The following is a 23,499-nucleotide window of genomic DNA, read 5'->3' as shown; positions in this document are numbered from 1 at the left end:
AGCTCCCTGAACGCGCGACTTAATTACTAGCTCTTAACAAACGCCGCCACGAAAGAAGTGCTACAAAGGATTACTACATTTGTACATATGGGAAGGAAAAACGTTCTCTCACCTTTATAACAGAAAGCAAAGCTAGAAAATTTTATTTTCGCACGTTCTTTGCTTATTTTGTCAGTAGTTTAAAAGGGTAGTGTGAAGACTGTTCTACATTGAAGCGCTAGAGAAACTGCTATAGGCATGTGTATTAAAATACAGAGATATGTACACAGGCAGAGTACGGAGATGCGGTCGGCAACGCCTATATAAGACGACAAGTGTCTGGCGCAGTTGTTAGGTCGGTTACTGCTGCTACAATGGCAGATTATCAAGATTTAAGTGAGTTTGAACGTGGTGTTACAGTCTGCGCACGATAGATGGGACACAGCGTCTTCGAGGTAGCGATGAAGTGGGGATTTTCCCGTACTACCATTTCAAGAATCCGGTAAAACATCAAATCTCCGACATCGCTGCGGCCGGAAAAAGATCCTACAAGAACGGGACCAACGACGACTGAAGAGAATCGTTCAACGTGACAGAAGCGCAACCTTCCGCAAATTGCTGCAGATTTCAATGCTGGGCCATCAACAAATGTCAGGGTGTGAACCATTCAACAAAACATCATCGATATGGGCATTCGGAGCAGAAGGTCCACTTGTATACCATTGATGACAGCACAACACAAAGGTTAACTCCTTGGCTGGGTGCGTCAACACCGACATTGCACTGTTGATGACTGGAAACATGTTGCCTGGTCGGGCAAGTCTCGTTTAAAATTGTACCGAGCAGATGGACATGTACGGGTACGGAGACAACCTCATGAAGCCATGGACCCTGCCGTGTTGCGGCACTTCCGCGTGCTCGCGGAGGCCGTGCACGATATTAGGCCAGTGTACCAGTTTCTTTGGTTCTTCAGTCTATTTCTCTGCTATTTAAATAGCATAAAGATGCAGCAGAACTGACGTTAAGTTGCAGCTGTTCTTCGCCTTCTTACGTGTTACGAATAGTATTTTCAGCACAAATTTTGCTTTAGTCTTGGTCATATTGCTATGTGGAAAAAGAAACACGTCAGTGAACCACACATATGGTATGAAGAAGGTTTTGCTGGCGCTCCTATCGAATTCTGCGTATCAGCGTTGGGGGTTAACTGTCGTTCAGTTAGGTCTTTGGCGTTGTAGTTGTGATGTAATCGAGGAAGTTTATACAACTCTCTACGGTATATGCTGTTTTAGTGTCAGCCAATTCTACCACGGTGATTATTTCTGCATGTGAACCCAAAGTGCTATTTCTAATGGAGCTTACTGGTACTTACAGTGTTCGATAATTCATGCAGGTCTTCTTTGAATGTCGTTGCGTCATGTTCGTTATAGTGAACGAAGCATACTGTTTGAAGAAGTGACAGTGTTCGCTGCAGAACGTGAGTCCTCATAATGTGATAGTATAATTCATTTACTGGAGATGGAAAAAATGTGTGAACACCATGAGAAATGCAACTAGCGAAGCCTGCTAGTTGTATTTGACCACGAGTGCCACCTGTGCAATATCCTCTATACGTTGCAAGCGTCAGGCGTGGTCACAACAGTGTTCTGTGTTGTTGAGTGTGTTATCTCGGAGCTCAGTTCATTCGATCGTGGGCAAACTGTCGATGGATGCTTCTGTACGCAAGGTTGCTGCTGTGTTCGGTGTTCGAATAGGTACAATATCGGATATTTATACCGCATACAGGGAAAGCTGAAAAAAATCATTCACTAAGTCAAAAAGCGGACGAAAATGTGTATTGAATGATCGTGACAGACGGTCATTGAAGAGGGCTGTGACGATAAGTAAGAGGATGACAGCTGCAAAAGTCACTGCGGAATTGAGTGTCACACTCGCAAACCCTGTTGACACCAAAGCAGCGCGAAAGACGCTTCATAATGTGGCTAATTTCATGGCGAGCAGGAAGACATGGTACCGCAGCCATGAAACTTGGACTGTGGAGTAGTGGAAGAAAGTTCATTTGATCAGATGAGTCTCGTTTCACACTGTTTTCACCTTTTGGTCGAGTTTACGGCCCAAGAGTGAAACATGGCTGGGATTCGGTGATGATGTGGGCAGCCATGTCGTGGTGTGCTATGGGCCCCGTAGTTACTGCGCAGGGTCGCATTACTGCCAAGGAAGATGAATTGGTGTATCTATCCTGACCACCGCGACAACAGTCTGCCTGCTTAGCTGGATGGTAACGTGCTCGCCTTCAGTGCAAGCGGGCCCGGGTTAGATTCCCGGCCGGGTTGGAGATTTTTTCCGCTGGGGGACTGAGTGTTGTGTTGTCCTCATTATCCACATCACCGGCGTCAACTGAAATAAGACTTGTACTTGGCGGCCGAACTTCCCCGGAGGGGGCCTCCCGGTCAACGATGCCATACGTTCATTTCATTTCACCATGACAACAGATAATAATACGAGTAGTATTGAGCCTTGGTGGTCTAGTTTGGAGAAAAGGGTGCGTGGTCGATATCCAGCGCCATCGTCGTTACCTGAACTCGCCACTATTTTATTTTCAGTTAAAAACATACAGGACCTGTATTTACCCATTCCGAGACGACTAAAAGCCGTTTTGAGTGCCAATGATTTTCCTACACCGTGAGAGGCATAGCAATGTGAGTGTGGTTGGTGTTCCCGTATTTTTATCCATCCTCTGTATTTGTTGTGAGAACAACTATAGCTAACGAGGGCGATGTCAGTCATTAACGCAGTACAGACCCGCTCGTATCAAATTTGACTCCTGTATGTCTTAGGAACGGGAGAACATTGTGTAATAAGTGTTTCAGTTCGTGTATCTCGGGTTACAAACTTTTTTTCGCTAGGAATGAGCAGGAGCGTAGTGAACGATCACAGTGTAATCGTTTCCGATCGGTAAACCGAGCGATATGGTGCAGTGATGCGCTTACTGGACTTATAATTGGGATGAGGGGGTGCTAATCCCCCTACGCCTGTTCAGATACCTTTCCCTACAGAATTTTCGATATGATTTTTTCATTGCGTCGCGACCGATTTTCTCCCCTGACGTTACGCAGTCAGTCAAGAGATATACTGCTCCTTCTATATTGAGATCGATGTTAACTAATCTTTTGTCCTTCTGATAAATACCAAGGGGCATAATGATCGCAAGAGCCACTTGATGATAGCAGTGTTACTGCATAAAGATGGAGGGGAAGAACAGTTGGTTTATAGCTGCGAACCAAGGCTATTGACTATATCGACGCAGAAACTCTCCAGTTATTTGAGCGCAATTGGTAGTTTCCCATGTTAAGCACATACCTTATGTTGCGACTGGCTGGTGTTCATTCTGCCATTGTTGCAAACAGTATCCCATCTTGGTAAATTTTCTCACTTGAGACACAAAACACAATGTGCGGTAAATGGCTGTTGACGAAACGAGAGTGATTTCTCGACAATAGTGGCCAGTACACGAAATACGGCTCTTTTACGTCATCCACTGGCATAACTACAGAACTAGGGTTCAGAGTAGTAATTTGGAAATTTGTGGGAAGGTCTTATGGGACCAAACTGCAGAGGTCATCGGCCCCTAAGCTTACACACTACTTACCATAACCTAAACTAACTTACACTAAGGGCGAAACACACACCCATGCCCGAAGGAGGACTCGAACCTCCGACGGGGGAAGCCGTTCAGAGCAGTACTGATCTGATCTCTTTATACAGCAAACGAAGGGGGCGGCACGAAGAGTTGCTGGAATCGTTAAACGCCACGATGTTTGCTTCTGACAGTAGCGATAAAACCTCCCATAATTGCTTCCACATTTCATATGTAGAAATCCGAGGTCGAATTACTTCAGATCCTCTAGTATCTCCCTTGGTGCCTTGCGTGTTCTGACCCCTCGTCTTATGAGAGTACATCCAGCATTGTCGAACGTTATCGTTTTATTGGCCCAGGTGTTACGGTATGGGAAGGCTTTATATTTCGTGGACATATTGATCTACAGTTCTTTGAGCACGGTAGCTTCACCGGAAACGTTGCTGTGAACATGTGCTACTTCCCCATGTGCCTCTTTCCAGCGGAGCATTCGGCCCTGACTTCAGTTACGGTTAACAACTCGCACCCCATTAAACATTGCTGGTGGAGGAGCTCTCGGAACGAGAGGATATTTGGTGGATGGACTGGCCTCCCTCCTTCACCGTCTAAAATCCCATCGAGCGCATGTAGGTAGCGTTGGAGAGACGAATTGCAACGCGTCCACTTGTGTCCACGACGAGCCAGCTGTTGTGAACCGTGCTGGTCGTTGAATGGAACGCCATAACGCAAGAACTCCCTGCCTATCTTGCGGTGAGCGTGGGATCACGTGGGTGAGCATGCACTGGCGTCTGTGGTAGACACAGACACCCAAGTATGAACCATGCTCTACCTTCTGTAATGTCCGAGGAACCATTATGAATTGTGGTGACTTCAGTGTAATTACTATATTTCAATAAAAAGTGCAATTTCTGTCGGTCTCATTGCTTATTTCTTTGTTGGCTTCTTTGCTATACTGTAGCTTTTTTTTTTGCGTATGGTTAAAGTTTAATTGAGCTGTGTTACTTCGCAGTGACACATCACTCGAAAGTTACTTTCCTCCATAAGTTTTGCACAACAATGTGTGTTACCATGTGTTGCTTTAAATGTCTGCGTTATTACGACTGTTTCTCGATTAGATAACAAGCGTCTGCAATGTGTGAGTTGTAGCAAGCGATCAGTTCAGTCAGCTGGTCATGTGAGTTAGCGGTAAACATAGTGTTGAACATATACATTAATCAAGATCAAAGTAGTTGGTTAATCTTCAGTCTGACACCGACGCGAATTGGCAATTTAAAACTTCCTGGCAGATTAAAACTGTGTGCCCGACCTAGACTGGAACTCGGGACCTTTGCCTTTCGCGGGCAAGTGCTCTGCCATCTGAGCTACCGAAGCACGACTCACGGCCGGTCCTCACAGCTTTACTTCTGCCATGGTAGAGCACTTGCCCGCGAAAGGCAAAGGCCCCGAGTTCGAGTCTCGGTCGGGCACACAGTTTTAATCTGCCAGGAAATTTCATATCAGCGCACACTCCGCTGCAGAGTGAAAATCTCATTCTGGAAACATCCCCCAGGCTGTGGCTAAGCCATGTCTCCGCAGTATCCTTTCTTTCAGGAGTGCTAGTTCTGCTCGCAGGAGAGCTTCTGTAAAGTTTGGAAGGTAGGAGACGAGATACTGGCAGAAGTAAAGCTGTGAGGACCGGCCGTGAGTCGTGCTTCGGTAGCTCAGATGGTAGAGCACTTGCCCGCGAAAGGCAAAGGTCCCGAGTTCGAGTCTCGGTCGGGCACACAGTTTTAATCTGCCAGAAAGTTTCATATCAGTGCACACTCCGCTGCAGAGTGAAAATCTCATTCTGCCAATTTAAAGTTTCTGCTAATATATCAGGCGTAAAAGTAGTTGATATAAGCAACGTAAGTAAACAAAACTGGTGACAAAATTTCAGTGTCATTTCCCCATTCTTAGATGTAAATCTTTTCTTTTTTCATTTCTGCATGTCAGTGGTGAAGGAGCAGTGTTACTGGAACTAAATCGGGTAAAGTATTTTGTATCAAAGTGGGCTTACAAATTTTGCTGTGAAGGTCCGGTCAGAAGAGAGGAAGTATGCAGCGGTATACCAAAAGCTACTGAGCGAGGTGGTAACTTCGCCGCACTGGGAAATTGTTGTGTCGTGAAACTTTTAAGTAATAAACAATGTGCAGCTTTCATTTAAAGTAAACTATTGTCTTTATTTTACGGAATTAGTATTTTATTTATTTTATTGCATTTACGGCATTAGTATTTTACGGTATTAGTTACACTTGTTCTTTAAACTACGATGTGTGTAACTAACTTTAAATTTTTATTCATTCTTATTTTAATTAATTTATTTCGTTTTAAGTGGGGTCGCTTTTTTTTTACCTTAGTTCCTTTACTTCACACCGCTTCGTTGAAAGTCGTTGAGTGACAGAGCTACTTCATTCAATTAGTTTCTCACTTGCTTATCAACCTAGTACACAAATTATGTAAGTACTGTCCTTAATTTTTTTTTATCCTTTCACTTGTTCTGAATGACACCTTCTGTCATCTGTGTCAGTTCACAGCATTCACACAAATCAGAATCTTTCTATAAAAACACGAACTGTGCAAATGTCGGCATTGTAGAATTAATTCGTTTATTAAAACAAAATATGACTTCGTAGGTTAGAGGTAATCAAATCTGGTTTTTAATTCTTGCAGTCGCACAGTTACTATTAGCGGGATGCTTTTTACCACTGCGATTAGCCATGTCAGTCGTAGAGTGCGGAGCTGGGGGATAAGAGTCTAGACTACCTAACAGAAAAAAAATCATTCACCAATTTACTTAGTAGATAGATAACTTCAGCTGCAAGATTTGAGGTTAGTTTATTCATCTGCTCATTATAAAATTGGCTGTGATGTGTAACTGTCCCTTTCTCGGCGACTGAACTGATATTGAATCAGAGTGAGTTTATACCACACATCAAAGTGACTTGCTTGGCGCTTTACCAGCGAACATACAACTTTATTTGTTACTTCAAAAGTTTGCATTAAATTTTCCAGGCACAAATTACCTCTGACGTGTTTCATATACCGATACGAAAATCCAGCAGTTCCCGATGATATAGGTAGAGATCATTGCTGTGACAGCACCACAACTACATTCCTGCCTATTTGCTGCTATTATTGAAAAGACTGTATGTGTATGATCTGAATGTATTTAAGATTCTTCTGTAGAGGTAAGTTGCCTCGCCTGTGGTAGTGTCTTCATTCAGGGTATTTCAAGACATTTGACCTCTAACTACAGTAGAAACCGTGTTTCACTCTTTCTGTAGCCGTATAAAGGTTATCATTTCGTTCGCGTCATCTGTAACAATGTGAAACGTTCCTTTCTTTCGTCATCGGAGAGACTGCATCGAGCAAAGTCTCATTCGCGGCCGCGGTTGGAATGCACACGCTTTTGACGCACGAGACAAATATCACCATTTATTGCTCCGAAGATTAACTGGAAAACCTTTATTAGTGGATCAGGAGAAGTTACCTGCACTGCTACACTATTGCAACCAGTATTAAGGGTTGCCAGCCCCGTTTAGTCCGAATTAACTTGTCACCATTCCGAAATCGATAATTAATGCCCTATAGGAATATAAGTGCGTTCAGCAAGATTCCAAGATCCGGCCACTGCCGCTTTCAGCTGGTTTCCAGCTACTAGTACCAATGATCATAGTAAAGACAAAGTTGAAAACCAGTAAGTAAAAGTCACACAGAAAAGACATTTTAAATTGAGCAAGCAGTAAAGGAAACAAAAGAAAAATTCCGAGTAGGTATTAAAATCCATGGAAAAGAAATAAAAACTTTGAGGTTCGCCGATGACATTTTAATTCTGTCGGAGACAGCAAAGGACTTGGAAGAGCAGTTGAACGGAATGGACACTGTCTTGAAAGGAGGATATATAATGAACATCAGCAAAAGCAAAACGAGGGTAATGGAATGTAGTCGCATTAAGTCGGGTGATGCTGAGGGAATTAGATTAGGAAATGAGACACTTAAAATAGTAAAGGAGTTTTGCTATCTGGGGAGCAAAATAAATGATTATGGTCGAAGTAGAGAAGATATAAAATGTAGACTGGCAATGTCAAGGAAAGCGTTTCTGAAGATGAGAAATTTGTTAACATCGAGTATAAATTTAAGTGTCAGGAAGTCGTTTCTGAAAGTATTTGTATGGAGTGTAGCCATGTATGGGAGTGAAACATGGACGATAAATAGTTCTGACAGCAGGAGAATAGAAGCTTTCAAAATGTGGTGCTACAGAAGAATGCTGAAGATTAGATGGGTAGATCACATAACTAATGATGAGGTATTGAATAGAATTGGGGAGAAGAGGAGTTTGTGGCACAACTTGACGAGGAGGAGGAACCGGTTGGTAGGACATGTTCTGAGGCATCAAGGGATCACAAATTTAGCATTGGAGGGCAGCGTGGGGGGTAAAAATCGTAGAGGGAGACCAAGAGATGAATACACTAAGCAGATTCAGAAGGATGTAGGTTGCAGTAGGTACTGGGAGATGAAGAAACTTGCACAGGATAGGGTAGCATGGAGAGCTGCATCAAACCAGTCTCAGGACTGAAGACAACAACAACAACAACAACAACAACAACAACAAAAAATTGCTACAGACGCAAAAGTAATTTATGGCGTCAGTTAGATTTTGCAAAGTGTGTCGCTTTTATTAAACACCGATTTCTGATAGATAATGATAGTGTGAGCACTCTCATGAAACTGCAACATCCTCCTGGAAAATGACACATTATTCCACACTCACACGTGAGAAACACTTTCCTTGTAGGTTTTCCATATTAGCAAAGTACGTTCGTCAGTGACTAAGGATTTCTAACTACAGACTTCGAAAGTGTTAAACACTTGGAAACACCACTTATACCCCAGAGAGCACATGGCTTGCCTCCTATACTGACAGGGGTTTCCAGCCATCCCTTCAATTTCAACAGTTCCAAGCATTTCCCCAACATTGAACACCGACATTTTCAGATGTTTACTGTCGCCATTGATAACAACCCTCTGCAAAGTGCTATATCCTACCAGGACTTATCACTGGTTATTTACCATAAGATTTGGAAAACTGCTGCGTAGATGGGAATGTAACTAGCTCTTCAGCCATCATAATCAGCTCCAACCATGAACAACTTCAGGTGAGTATTGAAAGAACTGACACTTATGTCTAGGTTAGACAAAATCCCTTTCTACCAGGTGCCAGAAACTAGCTGTGGTTTCCCTAACAGCCAAGAGGAAGACTTCTTGCTGTATCTAGACTGCTGCAAAACTGTCTCATGCCACTGTTAGAGGCAGAAAGTGTATGCTGTATCTACTGACATCGTGTTGTTCCCCATCACTCCCATCTAGATGCTTTTGAGTTCTTAAACATGGTTCTGATAAGCTTGTGGATGAGTAGTGATGTGGACAATGATCAAAAATTCCTATCATAGCTCCCCACTCGCCCAGCTTGAGTGTGTCCTCATTACCAGCAGAATTACCAAACTTACAGGATGACAGATGCAATATCTTTGAACAGAGTGATTTCAGTGCTGGATTGATTTTGTTTTAGAGTGAATATCTTCAGAATGAATACTCGGGAACATACTGAGTTCTCATAACAAAAACCTTCTAGCTCCCCTGTATGTTTGCAAAACTCTACACTTTTTGTCAAAAAACTCATTTAAGGGACATCAGAGAAAGAGCTTCAGTCATTTTAAGAGGATAAGTAAAAAATTTTCCTCAGTGTAGGTACAATTTTCATTGTAATACAAATAGAACCTGTACATTAACATGAATTTTTCAAGCTATTCCCATAACTTTTCAGTGCAATTAGTCCATTTTTGCACAAGTTTCGTGATGGCCCCAGAAAAGGTGGTTTTCAGATGAGCACCGAGCCACACATGCACCACGTCCTTTACTTCTTGGTACAAGGTGAACTGATGACCCCTCATTACTTCTTTGTGTGGAGCAAACAAGAAATAGTCAAAATGGACAAGATCAGGGGTTCACAGATGGTTTTGATGATGACGGGTTTGTGGGGCACTCAATTGCGGGGTCATGAGTGCCCGTACAAAGTCCCAATTATTACACAGTCCAATTTTTCTACACAGTCCAATCTAGCCATTGCCATGAGGGATGATGGTGGTGATGAAATGATGAGGCAGCACAGACACACAGCCCCTACACAGATGGTGAGCTGTTACTTCAAACTTGAGTTTTCGAGGCGTTTCAGCCGTGCGAGCAGTGGTATGTGGAGGGATATTGTCATGTGACAACACAACACCTGTAGACATTAGTCTTCGGCATTTCCTTACAATTGCAGATATTAGCCTGTCAGTAAGCATCTCACTAACATGCACTGTTTATTGTTGTGCTATTCTCCTAGTAGTGATCCAGTTCTTGGCCTTGTGTACTCCAATAAATGGTAAGCATAAGTTTTCCTGTAGATGATTTGGTTTTGAACTTTTTCATTCTGGGCAATTGCACATGTTTCCATTCCCTGCTCTGCCATTCACTATCTGGCTTGTAATGGTACATTCATGTTTTGTCATCAGGGATGATTCTGCCTACATTCATTGCCATAGCAATCCAGATACTTTTAGCAGATGTCCAAGTCTGCATTTTTTTATGCAACACTGTGAATTGTTTTGGGACCTGTGTTGCACAGAGATAATGAAACCCAAGTCCATTGTGAATTATTTTGTAGACAGAACCAAGACTAATTTGCAGATGATGTGCCACTTCATCAATAGTCACTGGCCTGTCTACCAGAACCATGTCACATGCATGCTCAACATTGCAATCATTTGTGGCTGTGGATGGTCATCTGGCTCCTTCCTCACGTGCAAGACTTGCGTGAACATTTTTGAATTTTGCAATCCGTTCATAGGCTCTCTGTTGGGACAACAGTTTTTGTGCCAAAAGTCTTTGATGAACTGCAGCCTCAGATACACCTTCTGACCACAAAAAATAGATCACTACTCATTGTTCCTGTTTGGCGCAAACTTCTAATGGAATGGCTCTGATCTGTCAGTTGCAGAAGGAAGACAAGGGGGGGCATTAGGATCAAACTTCAATACCAGGACCACAATAGTGTAACAATAAAATAAATGGGAACAGAGGTCAGTATGAACAGTGGAAGAGAGTTATGTCAGCATGGTGAATAATTGTTAACATACCCTTTTCATAACCATGTACCTTACAAAGTAAACATAACTATGTGTACTTTTTTAGTGTGTGCTGTAAAATGAATTGAAGTTCATATGCAACTTTAGAGAATTGCATTGTGGTTTGTGTTTTGAGAAAGTAGCTTGCATATATCATGTTTGATATACTTCACGGAAGCAGTCACAGTGCAGAGTCTGCCATGGTAAAATTTGTTAAAGATAGGTACTGCATCATAGCAGATTGTGTCGGCCTTAACAACCAGGAGCCAGTGCTGGACCATGTGCGCTGGCTTCTTTGTGGGTTGACCTCCTACCCAAGCAGTAAAGACTGCAGTTTCTGGGGAAAGTGGTGTCCTTCCTAGCGTAAAATGGCAACTAGGGGACTGGAACAATGAGTTACAACCATCATATGAAAACAAGACATCAAGCTTTACAAAAATTTCTACGATCACAGACAGCAGAACCAGTGTGAAAATTTTAAATACACCAGAAATTCCTTTGCCAATCGCTGTTGTTGGACACAGTGTTCAGCCAAAACAGATAAAGTACAGAAGGTGACTACACTAATTAAGCATCCAGTGAGCTGATTACTCGGAAGATGTTGCATTAGAAGAAATAATGGAATTTCTTGTCATAATACTGTAGCATTGACTTAGAAGGCTGAATGTTAAAGAATGTCTTCTTGTAGTCCACTATCCATTTTTTGTACTCAAAAGAAATATCTTCTGAGGATGGAGTGAGGATACTTGGACAAACAGGCAAAAAAGAGTAGAAAAAGTTTTTATGTGAAAAAACTCCATTTGTGCCGAGATTAGTACTCCAGTGCTGAAAGCATATATAATCATTTGTATTTGTCAGACAGTGTTCTACACACATGATTTTTAATCTGTTCTTATTCTGTTACAGTTGGATCGATTCAAGGAGCCTCCAGCATTTGGCCCCATGTGTGATCTTCTGTGGTCAGATCCGCTAGAAGACTTCGGTAGCGAAAAAAACGCTGAGCATTTCAGTCACAACAGTGTCAGAGGCTGCTCATATTTCTACAGGTAAAATAAATATTTTTCTTCTCAGTTTGAAGAAACTTCAAAGATCATGTGTCTGTGATGTGTTTTAGAATTTTTGATGTATTCTTATTATTAGTTTTATTATGAAATGATTGCAAAAGCATTTAAAATACATTCAGTTAAAAAAGAAAAGATCAGTATTGTTAGAACAAGCAGAAATGTAAAATGCCGTGTCCAGTTAACAACCCAGTTATGCTCCATGCGTACATTGCATCCACTTACCTAATTCCAAACATATTACTGGTGGAAACCAGAGTAACTCCGACCAGATGACGCATCATGTTAATGCACAATACAGATGTTGTTGTGGACTTCAGTCCTGAGACTGGTTTGATGCAGCTCTCCATGCTACTCTATCCTGTGTGAGCTTCTTCATCTTGCAGTACCTACTGCAGCCTACATCCTTCTGAATCTGCTTAGTGTATTCATCTCTTGGTCTCCCTCTACAATTTTTACCCTCCACGCTGCCCTCCAATACTAAATTTGTGATCCCTCGATGTCTCAGAACATGTCCTACCAACCGATCCCTTCTTCTAGTCAAGTTGTGCCACAAGCTCCTCTTCTCCCCAATTAGATTCAAGACCTCATCATTAGTTATGTGATCTACCCATCTAATCTTCAGCATTCTTCTGTAGCACCACATTTCGAAAGCTTCTATTCTCTTCTTGTCTAAACTGTTTATCGTCCATGTTTCACTTCCATACATGGCTACACTCCATACAAATAATTTCAGAAACGACTTCCTGACACTTAAATCTATACTCGATGTTAACAAATTTTTCTTCTTCAGAAACGCTTTCCTTGCCATTGCCATTCTACGTTTTATATCCTCTCTACTTCGACCATCATCAGTTATTTTACTCCCTAAATAGCAAAACTCCTTTACTACTTTAAGTGTCTCATTTCATAATCTAATTCCCTCAGCATCATCAGACTTAATTCAACTACATTCCATTATCCTCGTTTTGCTTTTGTTGTTGTTCATCTTATACCCTCCTTTCAAGACACCGTCCATTCCATTCAAATGCTCTTCCAAATCCTTTGCTGTCTCTGACAGAATTACAATGTCATCGGCGAACCTCAAAGTTTTTATTTCTTCTCCATTGATTTTAATACCTACTCCAAACTTTTCTTTTGTTTCCTTTATTGCTTGCTCAATATACAGATTGAATAACATCGGGGATAGGCTACAACCCTGTCTCACTCCCTTCCCAAACACTTCTTCCCTATCATACCCCTCGACTCTTATAACTGCCATCTGCTTTCTGTACAAATTGTAAATAGCCTTTCACTCCCTGTATTTTACCCCTGCCACCTTCAGAATTTGAAAAAGAGTATTCCAATCAACATTGTCAAAAGCTTTCTCCAAATCTACAAATGCTAGAAACTTAGGTTTGCCCTTCCTTAATCTGTCTTCTAAGATAAGTCGTAAGGTCAGTATTGCCTCATGTGTTCAAATATTTCTATGGAATCCAAACTGATCTCCCCCGAGGTCGGCTTCTATCAGTTTTTCCATTCGTTTGTAAAGAATTCACGTTAGTATTTTGCAGCTGTGACTTATTAAACTGATAGTTCGGTTAGTTTCACATCTGTCAACACCTGATTTCTTTGGGATTGGAATTATTATATTCTTCTTGAAGTCTGAGGGTATTTCACCTGTCTCATACATCTTGCTCACCAGATGGTAGAGTTTTGTCAGGACTGGCTCTCCCAAGGCTGTCAGTAGTTCTAATGGAATGTTGTCTACTCCCAGGGCCTTGATTCGACTCAGGTCTTTCAGTGCTCTGTCAAACTCTTCACACAGTATCATATCTCCCATTTCATCTTCATCTACATCCTCTTCCATTTCCATAATATTGTCCTCATTAAAACTCTCAATTCTGGAGCGTCATCCTTATGAAAGTTTAAGAAGAAATATATGCATGCAGACAGACAGTTAGAAAATACAGAAAAGGCATAAATGTCGAAATTCTGAACAGTTTCTTAAAATGAATTTTGGAGTATTTTAGGAATCTTGAATAAGAATATGTTAGACACACAAAATCTTCCAGGCATCTATTGAAGCAGTCATTCTGGGCAGATAGGTGGAAGAATAGTCAGCATGACATATTGTTAATCCTCTGGGCTGGGGAATTTTCTTCACCCAGGGACTAGGTGGTGTGCTGTTCTCATCATCATGCTATCATCTTCATCGACTTCTGGTCGCCAAAGTGGCATCAAATTGAAAGACCGGCACCCGTCGAACGATCTGCCCAACGGGGGGCCCCTAACCATACGAATAAATAAACTACAAAGAGTTGCGTCCTCCTCCTCTTCCTTTCCCCTCAAGATCCTGGGTTTGATCTTGCGTATTTCTGCTAGTACAACAACAGTAAAAAAGTGCCATTTTAAAGAGATCCTCACAACGAACAATATTAAAACAGTCATTTTTCTGCACACTTTGCAGTTAATATTCTCTTAATAACACCATTCTTCTTCTTTTTCTTCTTCTTCTTCTTCTTCTTCTTCTTCTTCTTCATCATCATCATCATCATCATCATCTTCGACTTCATTTGTAACCTCAACAAGATGGTGATTTACACAGTTACTGAGACAGGGCTGGCATATTCCTGATGAAAATTTGGGTTCAATTCTCAGGCTGGCTTAAATTTTCATTGTGTCACAGTGTATGCATTACATTGGAGCTCAGCATTTCTGAGTTACTTCACTGATGTTGTATGATATTGTTTGTCTTGATTGATTTTGTACCTACCTTTATTTCCAATTACAAGTAAATTTAAATTACAAAAACCATCTAAATTGCATGCAAGAGGGTCAGAAACAAAAAAATGTTGTGAACTTGGCAGAAGTTAAGACAAATGTTTTAGGTGAATTGTGACATTTGTTGGAGCTTATGGACTGTAGCAGCTCCAAACACCTCCACACAGTGGAAGTGATTTGTTTGGGATAATTGGCAGCTCCTCGGGAGTGTAAAAGACAGACATTCCTGATGCTTTCATGATATGGTCTTACACATAATGTGGAACAAGAAGCAGTATGTGGCTGCATTTCTTCAGGAAATGGGACAACCATGGTAACACCACAAAAACGTAACTTTAAAGGAAGGAAACATTTAAAAATAAAACTGATGTTCTGTGCTTCACAATTTTCTGTTCTTCATTCACAGAATCTAAGAAATAGAATTTATAAGATACCTTGGTTTGTTTCTGCTAACATTTAACAGTTTCCATCCTATAAGGCTAAAATTATAAAAAATATTTGATGCTAAACAAATTGCTGTTGCTTCAGAGCAATACTAGTATTTATAAATACCATAAACACCATAAAAGTAAAAAAAAGGGTGTTTAAACGTACCTTTGACTTTACACTCCCCCCTGTCCCCCTCACCTCCTGCCTCTCTCGTCGCCCCCCTCCCCCCCCCCCCCCCCTGCCCCTTGTGTGTGAGAGACTGCATTACCAGTAAGCCTAATCAAAAATGAATGAATTTGTTATGCAAAAGTTTGAAAAGTCTCTCTACAACTACAACTTTTTATTTTACTGAACATGCAGTATTGGTTCAGTTGAAGATAATTCTTTTAAATGATAGAAATTAAACTTGAAGTATAAGGCTTCTTATTGATTATTGTTTATTTTTTCAGCTATGCTGCATGCTGTGATTTCCTCCAGAACAATAATCTACTGTCTATTATAAGAGCACACGAAGCTCAGGATGCCGGGTTGGTAACTTCTTTTTTGTTTTCATTGTAGAAATTTAGTGTGATTACATACTGAAGATAAAAATGATAATTTACCTGACAAAATTAGCAATTAGGTCATTCCACACTAAGCACAACAATGGTCCCCATCTCATCATCTCCAATCTGAATAAAATTTTGCACAGTTTCCCTTGTAGATAAAATTTAATTTGTGCAAGATTTTAACTAGAGATAAAAAATTTAGTGTTAAGTGATGCTTTTTTAGTTTGGGGTTGCAAAATGCTGTGTGAGCTCTGACAGTTTCATCCAAATTTAAGATGGTTCAAAATTGAAACTATTAGTAATCCAATGGGGATATTAGGATCACATGCACAACTTTTGAGCTCAACACTTTTCCAGATTTGAAGACTGTGCCACTCACCATTTTCATGCTGCATGAGCTCAAAAGTTTCAGAAATGTTAGTTACAACCATTTTGTGACTGGGAAAATGGAGCTTATTGAGTGCCATTTAGTAGTTACGCAGAGAGGATACTTGTCACCTACCTAGCTGCTGCAGTTATTTGAAACCGTTCTAAAATTATTAAAAAGTAAGTATTCCCACAAAATATGTTGCATCAAATTTGAGTGTACTTTCATTTCACATTGTTATACGTGGTAGAGAAAAAAGCGTCATGTGACGTGATGTATACTTAACTTACAAAAATATTTTATCGTGTGACTCCTGTTATAATTTCATTTTGGCACGAGCTTCTACCAGTGGGCATTCATTCTGAAGTACGCTAAATGTAATTCGACTGTTATCTATAGCCATGGCTCGGTATAATTGTTGTTTTGCCAATTTTGTATATGACGAGACCTGCTTGGCTTCAGCCAATCTAATGTACTATCATGTGAAGTAACGAGGCCCACTACTCCCGAAGAGATATCAAAACCAAGGTTAAGGGCTAATAAACCTTTGTTTTGCAACTGGTTAGCCGATTTTTTTTCCAACCTCCTCATATTCACACAGTTGCTGATTTGCAGCCATTATCAGAAGGAGTGTTTCCTCAAGGACTGAAAATTTCAAAAGCAAAACCACTCTATGTAAAGTGGGGAACTATAGACCAATAGCTGTGCTTTCAGTATTTTCAAAAGTACTATACACATTGATAAAACTTAAGAGTAACATTTTATTTGAAGAGTTCAATCTCTTGTCTGTAAATCAACATTGTTTTTGCAGAGGCATCAGCTATTACCAAGCTCATAGAAAGTATTGTAATGAAACTAGAAAGAAGCAACATCACAAAAGGATTAAACTTAGACTTCTCAGAGGCATTCAGTATTGTTCAATATGACATCTCGTTAGGTAAATTACATGCTGTTGGTACACGAGGAATATCAAAGAAATGATTTGATTCAACTCTCCAAAATAGGAGACAGATGTTAGAAACTATTTAGCAAACAGTAAAAACCAAAGCACTATTTATAAATCTGACATTCAGACTGTACCAATAGGATTACCATAAGGCAGTTCCAAGGACCTCCCTCATATATCTTATTTATGTAATAGGATACCGAGATTCCGACCAGTTGTACTCATAGTAACTTGGTTTGACAATGATGCAAATCATGTGTAACTGATACAGACCAGGTATTGCCAACATCTACATTCAGAGTTTTGGAATATAAACAAATTTTGATTGAAATGAACAAGTTAGCCTTTAATATATCAAAAACTTACAGAACAACGAAGTCTCATCATGACCTAGACATCAGAATCCATATATATTTAAAAAATGGATATATGTATTTGTGTATGTTCCACTTCTCCTAAACCACTGGACTGATATCACCAAAACTTTGTACACATATCCCTTACTGTCAGGCAAAAATTGCTGTGAGGGTAAGAACCACTTACCTATCATAGTTTCGGAAATATGACATAATAAACAATTAGTTGCATGAAAAACTGCCACATCATGCAAGGTGTTTAGATTTATTACTTCTGTGCTACTAACTTTATTTGCAACATATTTTGCTGATAACATCCACATATGCCTCTGGGTGTACCTACAAAATATATTATTGTATGACATATAGATCAAGAGATACGATGTATTAAACACAGACATGCATGAAAAAATACTGCTTCGCGCATGAAGTTCTAATACATTTATAGTTTGCTACTAGGGCACTCGTACAGTCAAGTGAACTTAAAGAAATCCCTGACACCTGGCAGAACTTTTGGCAGCCTTTTAACTGTGTAGCAGAAATGGCTGTAGGTGAAACTGTAGCCATCTGTAGAGCTGTGAAGAGATGTAGCCATACAGACATTTACAAAATCATGTTGTAGGCATGTGAAGCAGCTGTGGCCAGCATATAGTAACTGTTTAATAATTTCAAAGATGTTTTCATGATTACATGTAAATGAAATTTGTAGATCAGAATAAACGAATTGAAAGGGTAACTGCCACCAAATTTTCAGACCTGGAAATTGATGAAAATTCAAACTGAAAAGCCCTCGTCTTCTGTCTCGCTAGCAAGTTAAGCTCCACTTGCTTTGCATTTGTGTAATTAGTACTGCATGCAGTAAACAGAGTATTACAATTGTCTACTTTGCATACATCCATTCTAGAATTACTTACAACCTCACATCCAGGTTCATAATAAGACAAACCTAAAAACCATTTTCACTGTACAACAACAAGCTGTTAGCCTAGAACTGTTTGTAATTATTTGAACACCTTCTGAACACTTACTTCAATAGCTCAGTATTCTACCCTTGGCATGCCTCTATGGAAAAAAAAAGTGATAGAAAAAAAGTACATTGACAGTTTTGAAACCAACTCAGTTCTTCCCTCTTACAGCTCAGGTTTCATTTCTGTGTAAGTGTCAACTATGTATTTGACATAAAATAAAGCTCCAAAATAGTCGGGAAGTTACACATGCCAGAAAGACAGATTAGGCAGCATAGGAGGAGTGGTGTTTAGCGCAGTTTACCAAATTATTGTCTTTTTGAGGTTGAAACAAAGTGTGACAGTGAAATTATCTGGAAGCATATAATACTTCTGGGTGAAATTAGTTTAATTGTTGACAATATTATGAAAATGATAGATTGGTATGTGGAGATGATGAGTTGCAGACAGGCACAAAAAGAGACTGTTTTCAGCCAAAAGGCCTTCTTATAAAGTGGACAAAATGCGCGTGTGCGCGCCCCCCCCCCCCCCCCCCCCCCCCCACACACACACACACAGACAGTTCACATTCACATTCACAAGCACATAACCACTGTCTCCAGCCACCGAGGCCAGGCTGTGAGCAGATGCTTATGATGCGAGAAGCAGTCTGGGTGGTGGGGTAAGGAAGAGGCTGGGTCGGTGAGGGGAAGGGGAGAGCAGGGTAGGGGTGGAGAACGGTAAAGTGAAGTGCTGTTTGTGGGAGAGCACATTTGGTGGGGACAGGGTAGGGCAGCTAGGTATAGTTAGGAGGTCAGAAAGTGGTAATACCTGGGGGGGGGGGGGGGGGGGGGTGGTTAGCAGAAAAGGAAGACTGCAAGTCTGTGTGGTGCTGGAGTGTGGAGTGGAAGGAGGGACGGGGTAGGTGGGTGAAGCAGAGAGCCTAAGAAAGGTTGAGGCCAGGCGTGTGGGAATTAAGAAAAGCTGGAGTTGGTAGGAATGATCCAGATAGTGCAGGTTGTGAAGCAGTCATCGAAGTGAAGAACATGGTGTTGGGCAGTGTGGTCAGCAGCTGAGAGGTCCAGCTCTCTCTTGGCCGAAGTTTGTCAGTGGCCATTCATGCAGACAGACAGTGTGTTGGTTGTCATGTGTGCACAGAACATAGCACAGTGGTTGGCAGCTTTCCTTGTAGATCACATAACTGATTTTACAGGTAGCCCTGCATTTGATGGGATAAGTGATTCTTGTTACTGGACTGGAGTCTATGATTGTGGGAGGATGTCAGGTCAGGTCTTGCATCTATGTCTGTAACAGGGATGTGAGCCATAAGGTAAGGGATTGGGAGAAGGGATGGAGTAGGATGGATGAGGGTATTCTACAGGTTTTATGGGCAATGCTGCCGTGGGAGGGGTGGGAAGGATAGTGGGTGGGATATTCATCATTTCAGGGCACAACAAGAGTTAGCCACAACCCTGATGGAGAATGTGATTCAGTTGCTCCAGGCCTGGGTGGTACTGTGTCAGGAGCAAAATGCTCCTTTTTGGGCAGATGGTGGCACTTTGGGAGGTTCTGGATGACTGGAGAGATAAGGCACAGGAGATTTTTTTTTCTGTATATGACTGGGAGGGTAATTCCAGTCTGTGAAGGCCTCATGAGACCTTTCCAGTCACCATGACCAACTATATCATCACCCACAATTGCTTCACCTTTGAAGCCACCATGACCAACTATATCCTCACCCACAATTGCTTCACCTTTGATGGCATCACCTACAAACAAATCATGGTACAGCAGTGCCCCCCCCCCCCCCCCCCATGGCAGAGGAGTTCTTCCTAAGTACCCAGAGTCCCAAACACCTCACCTGGTTCAGATTCATTGATGATATCTTCATGATCTGGATCATGGATGAGAACAGTCGACAAAACCTGAACCCCTTCTCACTATTCACTTCACCTGCCTTCCTCAACCCAACAAGCCACCTTCCTTGATATTGACTTCCACCTCAAAGATGGCTACATCAATACTTCTGTTCATATCAGACCTACCAACCACCAGCAATACCTCCAGTTTGACAGCTGCCACCCATTCCATACCAAAAAGTCCCTTCCATACAACCTAGCCACCTTTTGCCACTGCATCTATAGTGCAAGCAGTCCCCCTCCAAATATACCAAGGGCTTCACTGAGTTTTCACAGATCAGAATTACCCTTCCAGTCTTGTACTGAAACAGATTTTCTGTGCCTTATCTCTTCAGTCAACCACCACCCACCAGAGTTCCACCATCTGGTCACAAAGGACCATTTTCCTCTTCACTCAATGCCACCCAGGACTGGAGCAACTGAATCATATTCTCTGCCAGGACGTAGAATACCTCTCGTAGTGCCCTGAAATGAGGTACATCCTACCCACTATCTTTCCCACCCCTCTGACAGTGGTATTCCACTGCCCACTGAACCTACACAATATCCTCATCCACCTGTACTCCACTGATGCTCCCAAACTCTTGCTTCAAGGCTCATATGCCTGTAATACACCTAGGTGCTTTAGCTGTCCCATATATCATCCTAATACAACCTACTCCAGTCCGGTCACAAGCATATGCAAAGGTAGGGATACCTGTGAAAGCAGTTATGTGATCTACAAGCTAAGCTAGAACCACTGTGTTGAGTTCTACAAGGGCAAGATGACCAACAAGTCGTCTATCCACATGGTCACTGACAAATTTTGGCCAAGAAACAGCTGGGGCACCCAGTTGCTGAGCATTCTTCACCCCTGTGACAGCTTCACAGCCTGCACCATCTGCAGCCTTCCTATCAGAACCAGATTTTCTGAGTTGCATAGGTGGGTACTCTCCTTGCGATATATCCTGTGTTCCCATCAACCCCCTGGCCCCAACCTTCATCAGTCACTGCCCTTCATCCATCTGTCCTGTTCTCTGTTCCCATGCAGCGCTACACTGCCTTCCGTTCCACCATCACATCCACAGTCTTTTTACTTCTCCCCTTTACTGCTTCATTTCCCCCACCCCGTTTCTAACATACTGTCTACATCATATAGCTGCCCTACTTGGTCCCCACTATGCCCCTTTGTACTCCCACAAACAGCACTTTACTGTCTCCTCCCCCCCCCCCCCCCTCTGCCCCCGTCCTTACTCTGTTGCTCTCTCCCTTTCTTTTCCCACCCCAGCCTCCTCCTCCCATCATGAGCAGTAGCTTGCTGTGTGTGGCCTCGGCAGCTAGAAACAGTGGCTGTGCGTGTGCACGCGTGGGCATTTGGACGTGCATGTGTTTTGTCTACTTTAGCAGGAGGTCTCGAGTAGCAGTCTTTCTGTTTAGCCTGTCTGCATCTCAGCATCTCCACTTCATGTTGAGTAGCAGTGTATCCTTTTCATAAAACTGTCATTATTCCATCCTGGATTTTCCATTGTTCAGTGTAATTACTTGATGTTTTTACCAGCCATCCAGTTCTGCTTTAACAGATGCAGAATCATTCAAAGTCTCTGTAGTACGGGAAATATGAAGATTGTGCTGTGTTAGTTGGAGGCAGCTTTAATCTACTGAGCATGGAAAGACAGTCTTGTGAAGTACTTCTGAAGACTTTTCAATGGAAATATTTTAGACCTTTTAGCTACAAACAGACCTGTCCTTATTGACAGAGACGCTATAGACTCCGAGATTAGTGATCACGATGTCATCATTGTGACAGTGATTATTGAAGTTAATAAATCTGTTAAGAAGGCCAGAAGAGAGTTTATGTTAGAAAAAGCAGATAAGTGGTTGTTTGCTTCACACTTAGCGAATGAATGGACATCATTTAACTTCAATATGATGGACATAGATGGATATTGGGCAAAGTTTAAACTGATTGTAAATCCCATTCTGAAGATGTATGTGCTAAGTAAGTGGATTAAGCATGTAAAGGATGCTCCATGGTTTAATAATCAAATTTGGAAAAGCTGAGGAAAGAGATACTGCTGCACTTGTGGTTCAAAAAAGAGCTCACAAACATTGAAACAGAAGTTACTAGAAATCTGTAGATCTCTAAGGAGATCAATGCGCCAAAAATACAACAACCACCACCATCATGCATTAGCAAAAGATCTTGCTGAGAACATGAGAAAGTTCTGGTTACACATAAAATCAGTAAATGGGTCAAAGGCTTCTATTCAGTCACTCATCAGCCATGTGTGAGTGGTAATACAAGACAGAAAAAGGAAAGCTGAAGTTTTAAATTTAATATTTAAGAAATCATTCATTAAGTGAAATTCCATAAACATTCCATTGTTTGACAGTCACCCAGCCTCTTGCATTTAGGACATAAAAATTGACATCCATGGTATAGAGAAACAACTCGGAGTTGAAAACAAACAGAAGTAATGCACAGTAATGGACCAATATCCATAAGATCGGTTTGATACAGAATTCTTCAGTACATTCAGAGTTTGAATGTAATAAATTTCCTTGAGGTAGAAAAGCTTCTGCCCACAAATAAGCATGGATTTAGAAAGCTTTGCTTGTGGAAAACACAGCCTGTCGTTCTCTCACATGATAGCCCACAAACCATGGATGGGGGCAACAGGCAGATTCGATATTCCTAGATTCCTGAAAAACGTTTAACATGGTGTTCCATTGCAGAATGGTGACAAAGGTATGAGCATACAGAATAAATTTCCAGATATGCAAGTAGGTTGAAGATTTTTTAAGCAATAGATCCCAGTATGTTGACCTTGACAGTGAGTGTTCATCAGAGACAAGGGTATAGTCGCATGCACCCCAGGGAAGTGTAATAGGGCTGCTTTTATTCTCATATACATAGAAGAGGACTTAGTCAAAATTCCTAGTAGGTGTGATGAATGGCAGCTTGCTCTAAACGTAGGGAAATGTGGGGTTAATGTGGATGAGAAGGAAAAACAACCCTGTACTGTTTGAAAGCAGCATTAGTAGGGTGCAGCTTGACTGTCACATTAGATAAATATGTGAGCATAACATTGCAAAGTGATATGAAATGGAATGAGCATGTTAGTTTGGTAGTAGGGAAGGTGAATGCTCGACTATGTCTTCTTGGGAGAATTATGAAAAAGTGTAGCATATTCATAAAGGAGACAGTATATAGAATGCTAGTGTGGCCCATTCTCTAGTGCTGTTAGTGTTTTTTTTTTTTTTTTTTTTTTTTTTTTTTTTTTTTTTTTTTTTTTTTTCATCAGCAGGTCAGATTAAAGGAAGACATTGAAGCAATTCAGAGGTGTGTTGCTAGATTTGTTACTGTTAGGGTCGATCAGCACACAA

General features: G+C 41.3%; 1 protein-coding gene across 3 annotated transcripts in view; it reads left to right on the top strand.

Moving 5' to 3' along the window:
• The window catches only part of LOC126457010 (serine/threonine-protein phosphatase 2B catalytic subunit 2-like), an 804,363-nt gene that overhangs the window by 723,670 nt on the left and 57,194 nt on the right, over positions 1–23,499 (top strand). For all 3 annotated transcript variants that reach the window (XM_050092980.1, XM_050092981.1, XM_050092979.1), the window contains exons 6-7: positions 11,707–11,846; positions 15,503–15,580. In XM_050092980.1, the coding sequence (XP_049948937.1) occupies positions 11,707–11,846; positions 15,503–15,580 (218 nt within the window). The remainder of the gene's footprint in view (positions 1–11,706; positions 11,847–15,502; positions 15,581–23,499) is intronic.

This window comes from Schistocerca serialis, chromosome 2, assembly GCF_023864345.2.
Source record: "Schistocerca serialis cubense isolate TAMUIC-IGC-003099 chromosome 2, iqSchSeri2.2, whole genome shotgun sequence".
Taxonomy (NCBI): domain Eukaryota; kingdom Metazoa; phylum Arthropoda; class Insecta; order Orthoptera; family Acrididae; genus Schistocerca; species Schistocerca serialis.
Note: the sequence above shows the minus strand (reverse complement) of the source record. Positions and strands in the feature narration are given on the sequence as shown.